We start from the raw sequence: 18,120 nt of genomic DNA on the forward strand, positions 1-18,120 counted from the left end.
TATATTGGCTGTATGCATTTTCATGCCATTGTAGATGACATACTATACTATGAAATTGGTATGCCAATTTAGAAGACATACTACAGTATGACATTTTTAAATAGTTTTGGTTCACATACTATACTATGACCTTTTTATGTAATTTTGGACGACATGACATTTTGGACGAATTACTATAGTATGACTTTCTTATGCATTTTGTGAAGACATGCTATAGTATGACATTTTTATGATATTTTTGTTCACATACTATCATTTTTAATTAATTTTGGAAAACAAAAAAGTCATACTATGGCATGTCTTCCGAAATCTGAAAAAAATTCATACTGTAGAATATTGTCCAAAATATGATAAAAAAAAAAAAAAAGTTATACTATAACATGTCGTCCAAAATATGGAAAAATAGTCATACTATAGCATGAAATATTCTTTTTATTTTTTACGACATTTAATAAGTATGACTTCCGTTCAATGTATGTAAGCCAATCAAGTGTAAGTGGTGCAGCTGTCAGCGTTGTCGTCTAAAGGTCCAGGGTTCAAGTCCTGCCTTTGACTTTCTATGTGCAAAACTAATAACATGGAAGTAAAGTTTGTCATCCATAATTATAATAATAATAACGACTAACTTATGCATGTTGTCCATAATGTAAAACATTACATTCAAGCAAGAACATACAATCCTCCACACTAAGTTCCAGACCCCCTATCAAACCTAGAAGCTCCTGATTGTGAAATAACAACTATTTTGCTGTCTTTATTGCATGCTTGTCTGACTTATATAACTTTTAAACATGTTAGGGAAGAGTGATCAATGTTGCAGTGGTTGGCATTGTTGTCTTCCAGTCAAAACGTTGCAGGTTCAAGACCCATCCTGGAAAGGATGATGTTAACATCTCTGATGAAAAGCCACAGCAAGAATTGAACCTGGAACCTTCTGACTGGGAGTCAATAGCACTGCACCACTGTGCTGTCTTCATTAAAAAGTTTAAATGTTCTATAAGTCAGACAAACATGCACTAAAGGCAGCACAATTTTACAGTTGCTAGCGTTGTCATCTCACAATCAGGAAGTACTCGGTTCGATCAGGGGCTTGGGACTCTGTCTGTGGAGGATTGCATGTTCTTGCCTGGAGTGTGACTTTGTCACATTTACGACTACATGATGTTTGTTTTACATCATGGACTATATGCATGATAACATGCATAAGATAGTTGTCCATATTTTGGACGACATACTTTACTCTTACTTATTATTTATGCAGGAACATGCAAATTCCACATAGAAAGTCCCAGGCGGGGATCGAACCACGGACCTTTAGACTGTAAGACGACAACGCTGACAACTGCACTGTTGTGTTGCCTGAGCAAATTTTGAACAGAAGTCATACTTATAGCACAAAAAAGTCAGTTCTTTAACCTCGTCCAAGATGTGATAAAATGTCATACTATAACATGTCGTCAGAAATATGATAAAAAGTCATACTATAACATGTCGTCCTAAATATGATAAAAAGTCATACTATAACATGTCGTCAGAAATATGACCAAAAAGTCATACTATAACATGTCGTCCGAAATATGATAAAAAGTCATACTATAACATGTCCGAAATATGACCAAAAAGTCATACTACAGCATGTCGTCAGAAATATGATAAAAAGTCATACTATAGCATGTCGTCAGAAATATGATAAAAAGTCATACTATAGCATGTCGTCCCAAATATGATAAAAAGTCATACTACAGCATGTCGTCAGAAATATGACCAAAAAGTCATACTATAACATGTCGTCCCAAATATGATAAAAAGTCATACTATAGCATGTCGTCCCAAATATGATAAAAAGTCATACTATAGCATTTCGTCCCAAATATGATAAAGTCATACTATAACATGTCGTCCAAAATATGATTAAAAAAAAAAGTCATACTATAGTATGTCGTCCAAATTATGGAAAAAAAAAGTCAGACATGTCGTCTAAAATAGTCTAAAATGAAGAACAAAAACACTAAATCTAACGTTATTCCACTTCTTTTTTTGAAGGTGAATGACTAGAAACCAGGTGAAGTATTTAAATATCGTATTTATCTCATTTGTTTTTTCTCCTCTCTACACACCTCTTCACAACATGCTTTCTAACAGGTGCGTCTCATAGAGCTCTTCTTCCGCATACCGCCACCTGCTGATTTGGAGTGTGTATTAAACGTCGAGCCTCAAAAACCATTGATTTAATTAAATAAATAAAAGAAGAAAGAAACTCATTGAAAAAAGAGAAACGACACTTTTCCTTCCCTTCCCCTTTTTCTACCACACAATATTATTACAGTATGTTTGTCAACGAGGATGCACTTTGTACAATATGACACAAGGTGGCAGTGTCTGCAAAGTTTTTTCACCTTCAACATGGACCAAAACCCAAATAGTGACTGATGTTATTGGTTTAGCGAAAGGTTTGAGGATTTTTTTTTGAAAAAAAAAAAAAAAAAAAAAAAAAAGAGTGAGTAAAGTGACAAAAATTCAAGACTAGATTTTACATCTGTGTTTATGAGAAGTATCTGAATATTACTCGCATACTATCGATGGATTGATGATAGCTAATAATGAGATTAATAATCAGAGTTGAGACATATTTTAAAAAATTAGAAGTGTATTTGTCCAGCGAAACAACACATTCGATCATTTGTTACAGCACTATTGTTCGTCAACACAACTCACATCAGATTTGTAAAGGCTGCATTCATGCAGAAACAGGAAGTGTTTGTTTCCTGACTGTGATTCTGTCCCAGATGTGTAAACAGGGAAAACTCACATTAAAGTTTGTTTGTCTGTGTGTAAACAGGCTGTGGTTGCATGACAAGAGTTGTGACACATGGCTTTCTGTTTTTCTGAATGGATGCCAACACAATGGGAGAAGAGCTGAGATCAGCCCAGGATACATGTTAGTGTTTAGTTCAAAACACCTCCAGTCTGAGAATCAGCCGTAGAACAAGTCCTGCGTGTTCCAGGGAAAATATTGTTGTTGATTAACATCTGGTTATAATCTTTGACATTATTTATTTTAAGATAATCAAATAAAATCGCCCCTCTGGGAGTTTTTCAACACAACCAGTTCAGCTAGATTTCGTCATGGAAAAGTTCACTAATATTTAAAACTGTGACTGAATAAGTGACTGACGCGTCCTCTGCGACAACACGGAGACGAGCTTCAGAGACAATCTTGATTTAACAGGAAGCAGAATGAAAGAAGTTCAAGGTTTGAAAACTGCAATAATCCTGAACCGATGACTGGACGGACGGGAGCTTGGCTGACTGGAAACACTCGATTAGCTTTTATCTAAAGACTTCCAATTTCAAAACTGAACTTTCTTTAAGAAAGTAGCTGCAGCCGCGAACGACTTGATTTGACTAAAAACCTACAGTAACTCTGACTTCACTGAGGGTTCGCTTAGCACTGGGACCAGCTTTCATGGTAAACGGTCTGCACTTATATAAAGCTTTACCACCGTAGCGGTCTCAAAGCGCTGTTCAACAGTTTACCTCCCGTCCACAAACTCTCACTCGCCAGCGGTGGCAGAGACGCCGTGCAAGGCGGTCGTCCGGCACCAGGAGCAACGTGACGTTCCGTGTCTCACCCGAGGACACTTCAGCATGTGGACGGGAGGACTTGGGGATCAAACTGGCAACCTTATGATTAGTGGGCAACCCACTCTGCCAGCTGAGCCGCAGCTGACTTTTATGTGGATGGTATCCGGTCAAATGGATTTGCTCAAACATAAAAAAAAATCAGCAGCAAACAATTGTCGGTGTACTTTGTCACTGATCTTGTGTAAATGAGGCGTAAAAGCATTTAAAAAAATAAAAAATAAATTAAAAAAAAGGTACATGTCCTGTCACTTCTTCCACTGAGCTGCTCGGTAACTACAGCAACAGTTTAAGCCAAAATACTCAACATGTACAGTATATACGTGGCCACCAGATTCAGACTTCAATTCAGATGGAGACAAACTGCAAAATTCAGAAGAATATTTTAATTATCATTTCATAAAATGCATTGCGGTGCATCATTGGTCAAAAATCAGACATGAAAAGTTAAAAGTTTGAATTTGACAGCACGAGTTTTTCCAACATCCATGATTTAAAAAAGATACGTGACAGTGGAAGAACAGCTCCTGTTCCTGCAGTGTGTTATCACCACTGGTTCTACGTGTTGTCATCAATAACAGGAAACGGTACGATTATGTTTGAGAGAGAAAAGCCTACGACACACCTCCGTGGTCTACTTGTCTACTAATTCTATTAGAGACACTTTAGTTTAAAAGTCAAGTGACTGATGTGATTAGAGCTTCCCGCAGGGCCAGTGATGATGTCCTACACTTCAAAAAAAACAACCTGATATATTAATTAGTCATCATGAGGCTAGACTCGTTTTTAGCGGTAGAGGACATTACATAGAAAAATAATTCAGTTTGAAAGAATCCCTGAAGATCTGGAGCCTCCAGGAAACAGCAGGAGGAGTCACAGGGTGTGAAGAGCCTCAGTGTTGTTTCCACTCATCCCCGCATCACACAAAGGAAACTCCGTCCACACAGGAAATGAGCGCGTGTCACGCCACACTCTGCCTGCTGCTGTCTCTGCTGTGCGTCGACCCTCCGGAGCAGCGCCGCGAGAAGTCCAGAAAGATGCCGTCGGGCTCCAGCTCCGAGTCCAAAGAATCCTCGACGCGGTCCGTCGAGATCTCGGAACTGGAGGACAGGCTGGGACCGGAGCTCGCGTCTCGGGTCAGCACTTTGGAGTCGAACTCCAGCGAGCCGGAGCGGTGCGTGTCCTCGCCCGGGAACGGCTCAGGGAGGATGCAGGGGGAGGGGCGCTGTGGCTGGAGACGGTGGGGGGGAGCGGGACCGTCTGCATCTCCGGGCCGGGTGTCCCGGCTGGAGGTCGCAGCGTCTGCACAAAGAACAGGGACAGTTTTAAGGTCTCCAGCCGACACCTGGCACGAAGCGTCTCCAGGCAAGTATCTTTAATAGTTTTGGACCGACGCAGTTTAACGTTTTCCTGTCCAGCGCCCATGATGTTTAATTAACAATTGTATTTGCTCCCATGGGTGCTCAGATGGGTGTGTTAGTTTTAAAATGAGGCGTGGTCAGGTGCATTGTTGGTGCATTGCTTACTTGAGGCAGCAGAAAGTGATTGACCAACAAAAACCTGGACAGCTTTGTAGGTAATACGCAGCTACGTAGCCGGATGCACAACTCGTGTACACTCGTCTTGTAACACACGGGGGGACATGCAGGAGATAACAAAACATGCAAAACATTAAAACAAATTAAAAAGATTACAATGTAAAAGATTATCACTGTGCGCATCAGTCTCTGCACGAGCTTTTTCCATTTCCTCTGAAGAAGAGGCTGGATTTGGGCGTGGCCTAAATACACGTGCACTAAAGTTAGTTTGACTGTTCATTTTTATAATCAAAAGTCATTTTTGATCAGCTGCCTGTGCTACAATATGTGTTCTCTCAGTTGCGAAGGGTTTAGCAGCATGCATTAGTTTGTTTTTAAAGTAATTGAAAAGACACAAACTTTTGATGTTTGATTAATACACCTTCAACGCACCCAGATAAACGTGATGCGTCCTCACGACTGGTGGGATTAACTGGATGTGCCGCGCATTATGAAGAAAATGACGCAGGACGATCACGTCTAATGACATTTCTGGATGTCTTATTTTAACTCTCGAGTATCTATTTCAAGCTGCCTTTTTAAAATATAGAATTATGACATAAATGATAACGTGTTTCACTTCAACTTCAAAACCATAGAGATTTTCGAGAGCTCTCAAAACAGTGCGTTGCGTTTGATTAACTGAAAAGAAATATGAAAAGAACAAAAAAAAAAGCTTGTGTAGCATTCAGTGGGATGCAAAATGTTTTGCTCGGGTGCACCGTGTTTAAAAAGTAACCTAAAGCAACCTAAAGTAACCTGCGTAGAAATGATAATGTCTTATTTTGGAAGTGGCGGTGGATTTGTTATATTTCCTGTTACCTGAAAGTGCAGCGGAGGCAGTGGAATCTGGGGAGTGGTTGGCGAGGCTGGACGTGCTGGCGTTGCCGGCGTTGCCGGCAGCGGATTTGGCCGCGGGGCTGCTCTCCTCCACGCAGGAAGTCATCTCACAGACGGAGTGTCTCCTGATGCTCGCGCTCCCTCCCGCGGAGGCGTCCATGTCGTACTCGACTACAGGCGTGAGCATGGGAACGTTGTAGCTTTTAGAGCGGACCACTGGATTCTTGGCAGCGGGAGAGTTGCCAGGTTTGCAGGAGGGCTGCAACCGCTTTTCTAAAGAGATCAAGGGAAGAAGAGAGAAAGACTGTCTTTTTTATTTTGATAACTTTATAATTGAAAACATGCCACAGAACACCACGCAAACACAGGAGCATGGGACATTTAGAAACACTTTTACTGGACATTTTCTGCGCGCGCGCACACACACACACACACACACACACACACACACACACACACACACACACCTAAAAGGCAGGAGGAGCAGTGCAGGTTGGAGGATCCGTCTCTGGAGTATAAACCATGAGTGCCGAGGTAGGGAGAGACCACCTTCTGGATGAGAGACTCCAGACGAAGGTAGTCATCTGTTACACCTTTAGATTCATGGACGCCCTGGATCAAGGACACACAAACATACACTCAAACAGTTAGTGTCGTCTGGTTAACTGCTGCTTGTTGACTGGTGGGAATGGAAACCATTTTAAAACCACGAGGACGTTTCTAAGGAAAAAGAAAGAAAGAGCTCAGTTTGATTTTATCGAACACCGAGCGGAATGAAAGATCTCTGATGAACATTGGTTAAAACATTAGAACAATATGTTTTTTTGTTTTTTTTTATAGACACCAACAGAAGACAAGCTCAGTAAAGTGTTGAGTGGATTTAGTCCCGATCCTAGACGTGTATAAACACATGTAAACGTGGTCAGATAATACAAAAATGAACTGAATGAATGGAGCGGCAGACAAAACAAACCCATGTGACTGGTTTAAACTGGAAATATACTGCACACAAAGAAAGATATGTATGTGAGGAAAGTGAACAAAAGATGTAAACATATTGCTAAATCCCACTGCACAGAATATATAATAATACCAGCGTGCTGACTTCCTTAAATTATACTTTACAAGGAAAATGATGCACATCCTCAGACTAATTACAACTTAATAGCGTTTGTGTAAATGGTGAAAAAAAAAAGAGCTGGAGAGCAGGGAGCTAAACAACTCAGACAAAACAGAACCCAACAGGTCCTCTCCAATTATCAGGTACTGTATATGTCTGGCTGGTTTGTGCACAAAGTTTCACGCTGACTTCAGGTTTGAAATTTCTAATTTCTCTCTGACTATTTATTTATATAGAATACTCGGTCCGTACAAAGGGCTTTTGTGCACAAGCTAATATTCTTCAGCTCTTTGGTTGCATCTTAAATTTGCATCAGTTGATTTTTTTTTTTTTTTTTGGCACTTGGGAAAAGTGTTACAAACTGCATATAGAACAATAACACGTATTTAACAGTATACGTGTTATAATAACACGTGTATCACCCGTCACTAAATTGACAAATGTGTCAGCAAACAGCTGCTAACCCATGCAGCAGACACAAAAGCAGCATTAGCATTAGTGTGTGTGTGTGTGTCACCAATATTCACTCTTCTTCTACTTCTGGCCTGATTTCCACCAAATTCAGAGGGAAGTTTCTGTCTCTTCAGCAGCTAAATTCTCCACCAGGCACAACAGCTCGTCATTAACCGTGTCTGATGTTTGGTGCTGCAGGCATGAGCGTACAGTGGCTTTACAAGGACTTCCTGCTTCAGCTTGAAATAACACTAATGAGACTGAACCAAAACAACGAGCTGAAAGACCCATCGAGCTGAGGAGAACCGTCGAGATGTAATTCTCTGTAGATTCATCACTTGGAGCGACATCGTTCACGTTACATGTAGATGCATCGTTGACATAGAAATATCGATTCGAGCAAAATAAACACCTACTTTGTTATTTTATGTTGCTCTGCTCAACATAAAAAACATTTAAAATGATGAAATACGTTTAGAAGTTGGACTCAGTTCAGAATCACTTCAACAAGATTTTTACGCACATTTTCACACGAGGAGAATAGAGATGGGCCGCAATGTTTTCAAGTAACAAAAACATGGGATCAATCACGTCTCAGTGCTCTGAATCACTGAGCCCAGGCAGGAAAGCCACAGCGCAGCAACAAACCACATAAATGGAGCAGACTTCAGTGGACCGGCGTCACAGCGCATTAACAGGATAAAAGGGAAATTACTAACAGATGAAACAAGAAGTAAAAACCAGCACACATTCAGCACTGCATTTGATCTCTCTTACACTCAACCTTTCTCCAAGCTGCCCTGCTTTCCTGTCTTCTTCCGCACCTTTGACCCTACCTGGTTTTCTGTTTCTCCTTCTGTAAATATTCATTGTGGCCAAAACCAAAAAAAAGCCCAATTAAAAACAACTCTGCAGTGTATCTGTACACAATGAATAAAACAGGGAATAAATTAATTGTCTTGCCCTCTCCGTCTGAATCTGGAAGGAGCAGATTTGGGTCGATGATTCAAACACTTAATCCTCTACCATTCATTATCCACCCCGCATCTTACCCCTGATGAAGTAACACCCAATTTAACAAGTCTACTCTTTAGGCAGGAGGGGCGAGCTCTGATTAGTTAGTCTTCTGCTCAGTAAGCTGAAGAGACTATTTCTTCTTTTTAATTCTTTGGGAGACAAAGTCGTTGCTAAAACATCTCTACATATCTCTAAATTCCTCTAATGTTACCAATAAACCCAAATAGGTGTTTCAAGAAACATTAAAATCCTTCCTGAGGTTCTTCTAAAACATTTGGATGGTTGTTGTACTGTCGAATCATCTCAAAGGGTTCATGGAAAAGCCATTTTATCAGCTGGGGTACCTAAAAGAAACGACAATACCAAGTTAGCACGTTTGGTTTTAAATGATAAAAGGAAAGTTCACTTCCAGTCACAAAAACCTTTATTCTTAATTCTTAATGACTGAAAAACAGCTGTTAGTAAAGGATTCAGAAATGATCACTCAAACATGACTTTCAGTTATTTTCTGACAACTTGAGCCCTCCTCATTAGAAGCAGTTGTTGAAAACCTTTTGATACTCGTCATATGTCTGCAGGTCAGTGAGGGATTTTGCCCTTTTAGGTTGTTTCTTTTGAATCAATTTTACAGGTTGGTTTAACTACACTAGGACTAAACTCAACAGTAGAGAAAACTGTCTAAATGATTCGATAAAAAAGCTCATTCAGTTACTCCGGCTGCTTTGACCTTTCTGCTACAAATGCACAGGCCAACCTGGGAAACCAGAAGAATTTCGATACACTTTACTGAAAAAAAACAAAAACCTTCAACTGTCGAAGCCATAGCTGCAGAAAAGGAAAGAGGTGCTACAACTTTCAAACACTGATGGATCTGCAGCTGGTGAACTTCACACACAGGTGAAACCATGCAAGCACACTACTAAGAACACAGTTCATCCAGTAGGAACCTATGGATACACACCAATGAAAGCAAAAAAAACGGAATTATAATTATGTCTAGCATTTAATTAAAAATGTACCAAAATTCAGTTTATAGGGGAAAAAACTTGATTAAAAATGAATCTGTTATTTCTGTTTGTAGTAATTTCACACTCACACACACACTCAGACATTGATATCTGGAAGCAACCGTGTAAGGCTATATAGTCTACCTACCTTTCAGAATGGGTTCAGAATTTCACACATGGAAACCTTGACCCATTGTAGACAGGAGGAGATGGAGCCACAGCCACCCAACTGTCCAACGGTGTGCAGGGTGGGTTAACCAGCGACTCTAACTTGCCTCCAGGTGTCAACGTAAGTATGACTCTGCTTTTCTCAGAGTTTATCACAACATGGACAAACTGTAATCCACAGTGATGTACACATGATCTTGTTATTCAAGTACTGAGAGAAACCACGGAGCTCTAAAGAGCCGCCTCTGAAGCATTCTGTAGAATGTTCATCTGAGATTAAAAGAAGAGAATCTGATGATGTCACAGCAGAGTGATGTCACAGCAGAACAGTATAAACACAGCAGAATAAGTGGTCAGAAAACATTTACAGTTGTTCTGAAGAACACATCGCACAACAGCAAGCTTCGTTGACGAGAACGCATGGAAGAACAACGCAAGCAAACACGCCGCAGAAACCGGCATCCAAGCAAAGATACCTCCTGTTTGTGGGAACTTCGCAAACTGCGCAGGTACCAACTGCTTGCGCGCTACCGCAAGATCTCCCATCCAGTGAATGGTGAGGAGGATTTACCCGCGACACAAGCTGACATTGGAACGTTTCCGAGTAAAGACAAAGGGATCTGCACCAGTGTAGCACCGGTGATAAACGAGAAGAGCAGGAGAACCTTAACTGACTGCCTTTGTGGAAACGCTGTTTCAATCACCAGCAAGGACTCCTCTGGTCTGTGGGCACTGCGGAAACATCGCAAGTTCCTGCTGCTTGCCCGCTACCGAGGAATCTCCGATTCAGAGTCTAAAAGAGAAGACGGGTCTGGGCCGAAAGGAGGCAATGAGACATCTCAGAGCAGCAACATGGACGACTGCACCAATGGAGCACCAGTGATGGACACGATGAGCAGGAAAGTCTTTATCGTCCACCGTCGCAGAGACCCGGGCTCCATCCCCAGCAAGGATTCTTCTGGTATGTGGGCACGGCGGAAACACCGAAGATACCAGCTGCTTGCCCGCTACCGAGGACTCTCTGATTCAACGTACAGAGAAGAAGATGTGTCCCTGGCACAAGGTGACATATCCAAGCCAAAAAGACGCAATGAGACATCTCAGAGCAGCAACATTGACAGCTGCACCGATGAAGCACCAGAGATGAAGGCGTCAGGCAGGAAAGTCGTTATTGTCCGTCATCGCCGAGACCAAGGCCCCAACAAGTATTCAGCTGGTATTTGGGCGCGACAGAAACATCGCAGATATAAACTGCTGGTTATTGAAAGGACATTTTCTGATTCAGTGGGCGGTGAAGAAGAAGCACAACTGACAGAAGAGTCAGAACAAGGAGGCCTGTTCAACCACAACAGTAGAGAACAAGTGATGGACATGAAAGAGAGGAAGGTCTTCAGACGCAGTCACAGAAACTGGAGATCAGACCAAGATAAAGACTTTTCCCCTGCAGAAGCACTGAGCGGACATCCCAGGTACCAGCACCGAGACGACCAAAGACTCCCCGACACAACCCCTTACAAGAAGTGGTCTGGTGCAGGGACGGCACACAACATTTGTGGGCACTGCAAAAGACACATAGAGCAGTCCGACAGGGACAACAGCACCACCCGCTGGAGAGGAACAACGCCACGCTGGGAACATGGCCAACACCAGACTCGTCATCCTAAATACCAGAGTGGACATTTTGAACCCCAAAGAGACCGAAATCATTTAAACTGAAACAGGATCAACGACTGTCCCCAAAGACCACCAGAAATTACTCTTTAGGGGCCAATCACATCAATTCACCTTTAAAAATTCATCATTGTTTTACATAAATGTAAACATTGAATATAAATGTAAATAAAAAAAATTAACTAAATAGATTATTATAGCCGTGTTCTTCAACAAATTCAGCTCAAAATAAAATAAATGAATTTTAATTAAAGTGATGAATTTCAGCTTTAATTTGTGGAGGTTCATAATAATATTTATGAGATAAAGCTATTTAAAAACATGCCCAAAAATGAGGGGTTCAAAAGTAATTGGACGCTTACTTGAACAGTAGTGTTAATGTTAGTTCTTGCACAAAAAAGTTCACAAGTGGCTCACAACTGGTTAAAAGTTGAGAATTTAGATTAATATGTAAAGAGGTGTCCATGTCAGAGAGAGAGTGTTTTACTGCTGCTAAAATTGTAATTGAAAATACATTTTAAGTATGACATGAAGCTGCACAACTTCACAAGCTTTTCATTGAATTATTTGGACAGAAAAAGGTTCTCATTAGTATTAGTGTGTTAGCTATAAAAATAAAGCACTTTTTGCTATGAGAGTAGAACATAAGAAAATCATTGAAAAAGTGAAAAGTTATTTTAAATACACTTATAAAAGTTGATGCGCTGGTACCAAGCCACAGTTAAATAAGAAGAATAAGCTCAACATAAAACTTTCAACTTTCAACTTCAACAAACAGCTGACTGACTTTTTGGTGAATTTAGGAGAATTTGGGACGACCAACACTTCTGCTTAACATGTAACTGAATTTAGACCTTTTAGTTTCAACAATTCAACCACTTAACATTAAATAAGGTTTCAACCATCTTGTAACTTGAAAAAGAGGAAATTGTTATTGTTAAATTTTGGAGGTGTTTTGCGGACACACGCTGCCTCCTCAATGTCTCTTCTAACTAACCAGAGATCCCACCGTGTCTAGTTTCAGCATCACCACAGGTGACTGTTCCAGCGTCATACAGTGTGTGAGTCAGGATCAGTGTTTGTCTCAGCAAAAGTGAGAGCAAATCTACACTGATTACTGGCAACAGTTATGATGGCAGATTAGCATACTGTGATGTCTGTTATTCGAGTCCATAATAAGGATTCAAATGTAGTTGTATGTTTATTCATTCCATCAGAACTGTGTGAATTTCAGATGTTTTCCTGATTTTAGAGTCCCTCCGTCTGTCTCAATCCCTCCTTCTGAGGTGGACTTTTTGGCCGCCACGCCACGGGCACACCGATCAACGGAAACGTATTATTTTGATAACTGTTAATTCCAAACATGTTAAGAGTGCACAGACTCAATTCCAGGTGGGTCCGACAAAATCCCTAGGAGGAGTTCGTGAAAGTACAACATGTGTGAATCGGCAAAAATGGCGACTAAATTCAAAATGGTGGACTTCCTGTTGAGTTGACGTATACGTACATACATGTGATACACATGTCCATTGAATTTGTAGCCGGGAGAGATGTGTGTACCAACTTTCATGAGTTTTTGAATATGGCAAAGCCTCCAAAAATACAGTTCTTTCCGGATAAAAATAAGGAACGAAAAGAATAATAATTCCTTGGATAACAATAGGGCTTTCCCACCATCGGTACTCTGGTTCACCGAAGTATAAAAACATGGACACATGGACGCTTCTGCTTTCACACCATGACATATTGCTTTTAACTTTGCAACATGAAATATAAACTTTTAGTTCATGAGGTCTAATAAGCTCATAATGACAACTAACTTGCCAAGTTTTTCTGGTCTTGTGAGGATGTCATGCTCTTAAATGACATGGATAGTTCAGACAGACAAACACAGCGAGAGGGAGGGTGCAGAGGGGGCTGAGTGGTCATGGGAAGACAACTGTGCTCTGTGTTCACGCTGAGATTACTTCCTGTGAGATCCCTCTGCAAAAAAAAAAAAAAAACAACCCTCTCGACCTCTTTCTCGAGCTTCTGCTCCTCTTTCACCATCTGTTGTGGTTTACCCTGTTTCCTTCACCCATGTCATGTCACGGATGTGCATGACGTGTGGATAAGAGAGGCAGCGTGAGAGACTCGTACACAAAGAGGAGAACGGAGGTGAAGGTAGGTGTGCGTGTGTGTGTGTGTGTGTGTGTGTGTGTGCATGTACCTGGAGTATTAGCAGCATCTGTATGATGGAGGGAGGAACTCTGGCTCGGGGTCGAGACAGCGCCTCGTCCAGTTTCAGGTTGAGGGTGATGATGTTCCTAAAGTGGAGAAGAGCCAACTGACGCACTGACGGCTCCTTTCCCTGCAGACACGTCAACACACACGTCAACATGATAGAGCTGCTTAATTTGAATGTTAGCTGGGGAGTGTGTGTGTGTGTGTTTGTGTGTGTGTGTGTTTGTGTGTGTGTGTGTGTGTGTGTGTGTGTGTGTGTGTGTGTGTGTGTGTGTGTGTGTGCGTGCGTGCGTGCGTGTGTGCGTGTGTGTGTGTGTGTGTGTGCGGACCTGTACAGGATAGAAGATGGCCTGCAGCATGGACAGAACATCACAGAAGAAGAAGTCCCAGGTGTCGGCCAGAGAGTCCAGTAACTTCTGACCTGTGACAGAACCAGAGGATCATCCGGAAAGTCAGAGAGACTCCAGAAACAAGACATGTTGTCAACAAAGAGATTATGTTCTATACTTATGAACATGTATTGTTCCATGCAAACCATGCCTGTGATTTAGAATTGAAACATATGGATGTAAATTACAGGTTGACCGATTATCGGCCTGGCTGATTATCAGGGCCGATAGTTCGCGTTTTTATGATTATTGTTTATGTATGATGATTATGATTATATTATTTTTATTCAATTACTGATCAAATGCATTGATTTAAAATTGCGTTGCTTTGGCTCTGATGCATCCTCACCCTCCCCCCATCTAAGGAGAGATCAGTCAGTCAAATAGTTGAGAAGTATGAGCATTAAATTATTGGCATTAAATTGTTCAACAGGCTCAATGTAAACTTCTTGCAGCTACAGTCCAAAGCTGAAAACATCATATGTGACTTATTACCATCTTTCAGTGGAAATGAAGCAACATGTTTTGGAGTTGCGTTTCATCTCTTAATGAATATAGGCTAATATTCATGGCTCTTTTAGCTCTTCTGGTTTAGTCTCAACCAAAAATTGAGAAAAATACCTGGGTCTCTAGCTTGGAGACGTTTGACTGTCAGATACGAGGTTTACAAGAGCAGAACTTATTGGCTCCCAGACAATAATCTAAAAGAGGCAGAAACATTCTGTGTAAAACTGCAAAATCAGATAAGAAGTCTGTTTTGTCATCAATAAACAATTATAATATCTTAACTAGTATACAGTATACTGTGTCTCAGTGATCTTTTGAGAAAATCCTTTTGATTTGGTCACACGCGCACACACACGCACACACACACACACACACACACACACACACACACACTGCTATTGATTAAGCCAGAACAATGGGTTCTGTGGTTTGTCTTATCTTATATTTCTTACTAACTCAATATGCTGCTGACGCAAATGATCACTTCCTGTCTGGTTATTGTGACGTCGTTGCTGTAACCTTCTGTTGTGTGTGTGTGTGTGTGTGTGTGTGTGTGTGTGTGTGTGTGTGCGTGTTTTCTATCATCTCTAAGGTGCTTTGGATAAAGGTCACACATTTACCACAACAGAGAGAACAAAATAATGTCATTGTCCCCAGTTCTTCACCTCTTCAGTGCCTCAGTCTCACTGTGGTGTGTGTGTGTCTGTGTGTGTGTCTGTGTGTGTGTGTGCTGCGTGTGTGTCTGTGTGTGTGTGTGTGTGTGTGTGTGTGTGTGTGTGTGTGTGTGTGTGCGCGTGTGTGTCCTTCACCAGAAGTGTCGGTGGAGAGATAAAGCCCTGTTCTCACAGCTCAAACTAATAGTTAACTCACAGGGTTCACACTGCATCTGGAATTTTAGTCAATTATTATGTTTCTTTTACTTTCTCGGAGACGAGACTTGTGTGACACTCAGATAAAGACTCTGAAATGTGAAATTAATCACCGACGCTGTGACTGCTCTTCATGAAAGCAGGAGGCACTGTGAGTTAATAACGGAGAGAAATTCAAAAATAAAGGCTTAAAAAAAAAAAGGCCTTTGATATCGTTTTTTTTAGCATGTAGCGGAAATGTGCTTCTCTGGAAATATGCAGGTTCAAATAGGATTTATCACATTTAATGAAGAATATATGATTCCCTCTTGAAGAAGAGGTGACTTAAAATGGCCACCTTTAACAACTTAAAAACTATTCTTTAGAGTTAATATGTTCTTATGCCATTCTTAACTAAACTTAACATGTCCAGACTTCTTTGATTTGATCTCTTCAAAATTGGTCCGGTATCTCAGAGCTGCAGCTTTGAGATATACAGAGGGATTATGGGACGGCAAAGACGTTGTTTTTATTCTGTTTTGCTTCTTATTACTTGGTTTCTCCCGATTTTATGCTAGTAATTAAGTCTTTTAAATATCAGATGATGTTTAAAAGGTGTGTCAGATGCTAATATCTACCAATTATATATTTAATTTGGGTCTGAGGGAAATAAGAAAGTTATTGTTTTTTCTGTACATAAAGCTCTTGTAATAAGCACGTTGTATGATATATATATATATATATATACAAAATTAAAAAAAACATGGTTCAGTCTGTTTACGCAGCCCCCCTGAGGTGAATGTGTGTGTATCTGTGTCGAGTTTTGTTTTTGTACCTTCGTAGTAGCGGATCTTGTCTCTCAGTATAACCATGCCTTTAGTGAGCAGCTGGTTCTGGAGATACTCCGTGAAGAAAGAGCCAAGCTCAGTCTTCAGCAGCTGCCTGCAAAACACACCAGCGCAGGTGAGTACAAATAGAGCACGAAGAGACCCGACACACTTCACATACACACACATCATCACATAAACGAGACGTAATGAGATTGTATGCACACACTGCGAGTGTTTAAACAGCGCAGACTCAGGAAATGAGAAAAGAAGTTGTTCCTTTAAAATGTAACCTTTAATCTTTGTGGTACAGAAGACAGCGCTGGGCAAACACTGTATGCAAATTAACAAAGTCTGCTGGTCTTTTTCGAGAGAACATATTCATAACTGCTGCTGCAGTCGTATGTCATATAAAGCTGTTGTTGTTTGATATAACAGCTTAAGTGTATTTGCAGCCCCCCCCCCCCCCCCGGACATGCTAGACTGGTATTCTTTAAAAAAGAACAACCATCACTGAGTACTGAGTACTGTGTGTACATGTATGTGTCTGCTGCAGTTTTATGACAGCCCCGTCTCAACTGCCCACACTGTAATTAAACACACATCAGTGGCCCTTCTGTAACCTCGACCCATCATTTCCCCTTTAGTTTAAGGTGTTTCTGACTCAGTGGACGGTACACAGCCAAGGGAAACAAATTACCCATGATGCAGCTGAGAGTGAGGCAACATCAGTAACTGTCAGTGGACATGTGTTAATGTTTGGACTCGAGTTAAGACTAAATTTAGCATGCTGAAACTGTCTGCGGGATATGGGAGTAAGAGTGTGCATCAAATCTGCCGCTACAGCAAAGATGAGAGGAGAAATTATGAAAGTAAATACTGTAGTTTGGTCTAGAAAGAAACTAACCTGACACCTTCATTCAGAGTGTAGAGTTCATTTTCTCCCAGATCCTTCTTCTGGAAAACTGAGATCACTGCGTTGTGAATGCTGTGAATAAACACACAGGAAAGCATTTAGAAACAAATAAAGACATACAAATTAACAAGCCTTCCTCCAGAGGCAGTTAGACTTATATGAAGGCATTTTAGTGTTTTTTGTGTAAATCTCTTGCACTGCAATTAATAAAATTATTTGCAGTGCAAACTAATTTGCTCGCACAGTTTTGTTAGTTTTGGTCACACAATTTTAAATTTTGCTTATGAAACGAGACTTTTTGGTTTACAAAGGAAAAACTTTTGTTTGCAAATAAAAAAACCTTTGTGAGCAGAGTTGGATGTAGTGGACGGGACATACGGTGGACACGGGAGTTTCTATTGGCGGTTTTACTTAAATCTACATTAGCACGGCTGTGGCTTTATAGACTTAGATATATCATATCTTTCGTCTCTTATTTTTGATTTAAAGTACCACAGGCCGGTTGATCAACTCAAGTGGGACGTTTGAAATACTGAGGAGGCTCTAAAATGTTGGTTGTCTCTTGCAGCCACCAACATCTGAGAACCCTCGGGCAGATTTAGCCCTGATGCTGTGGAAGTCAACAGGAGAGTCAAACATAAAAGATCAGAGAGTCATGAACTTGTTTCCCTGACGGTTTCAGTCCAGGTTGCGTTGTGTATGTAGCCCTCCAAGCACCCAGCACACTTGACGGCTCCTGCTTTCAAATAAAAGCTGAAACACCATAAAAACAACCAAAGAAATAAGAGAGAAAGCCGAAGAAAAAGGAATTTGTGAGGCAGAAAGACATGAAAAGAGGAACGAGGGATGGATGGAGATGAAGAGGGGTAGTGATGGACCCTCGGGGAGGAGAGACAAATTCCCATTCATAGCATC

General features: G+C 40.9%; 1 protein-coding gene across 2 annotated transcripts in view; it reads right to left on the minus strand.

Moving 5' to 3' along the window:
* Positions 1-4,006: 4,006 nt before the first annotated feature.
* LOC138202565 (proline-rich protein 5-like) overlaps positions 4,007-18,120 on the minus strand; it is a 20,622-nt gene continuing 6,508 nt past the window's right edge. For both annotated transcript variants that reach the window (XM_069156683.1, XM_069156682.1), the window contains 7 exons: positions 17,197-17,277; positions 16,298-16,404; positions 14,048-14,139; positions 13,705-13,845; positions 6,527-6,671; positions 6,042-6,332; positions 4,007-4,944 (listed from right to left, as the gene is read on the minus strand). In XM_069156683.1, coding sequence (XP_069012784.1) covers positions 4,604-4,944; positions 6,042-6,332; positions 6,527-6,671; positions 13,705-13,845; positions 14,048-14,139; positions 16,298-16,404; positions 17,197-17,277 — 1,198 coding nt within the window. In that variant the 3' untranslated portion in view covers positions 4,007-4,603. The remainder of the gene's footprint in view (positions 4,945-6,041; positions 6,333-6,526; positions 6,672-13,704; positions 13,846-14,047; positions 14,140-16,297; positions 16,405-17,196; positions 17,278-18,120) is intronic.

The sequence above is a fragment of the Embiotoca jacksoni genome, unplaced genomic scaffold (genome assembly GCF_022577435.1).
Source record: "Embiotoca jacksoni isolate LCO1_2020_lvr unplaced genomic scaffold, fEmbJac1.0.p SCAF_21, whole genome shotgun sequence".
Classification (NCBI taxonomy): Eukaryota; Metazoa; Chordata; class Actinopteri; family Embiotocidae; genus Embiotoca; species Embiotoca jacksoni.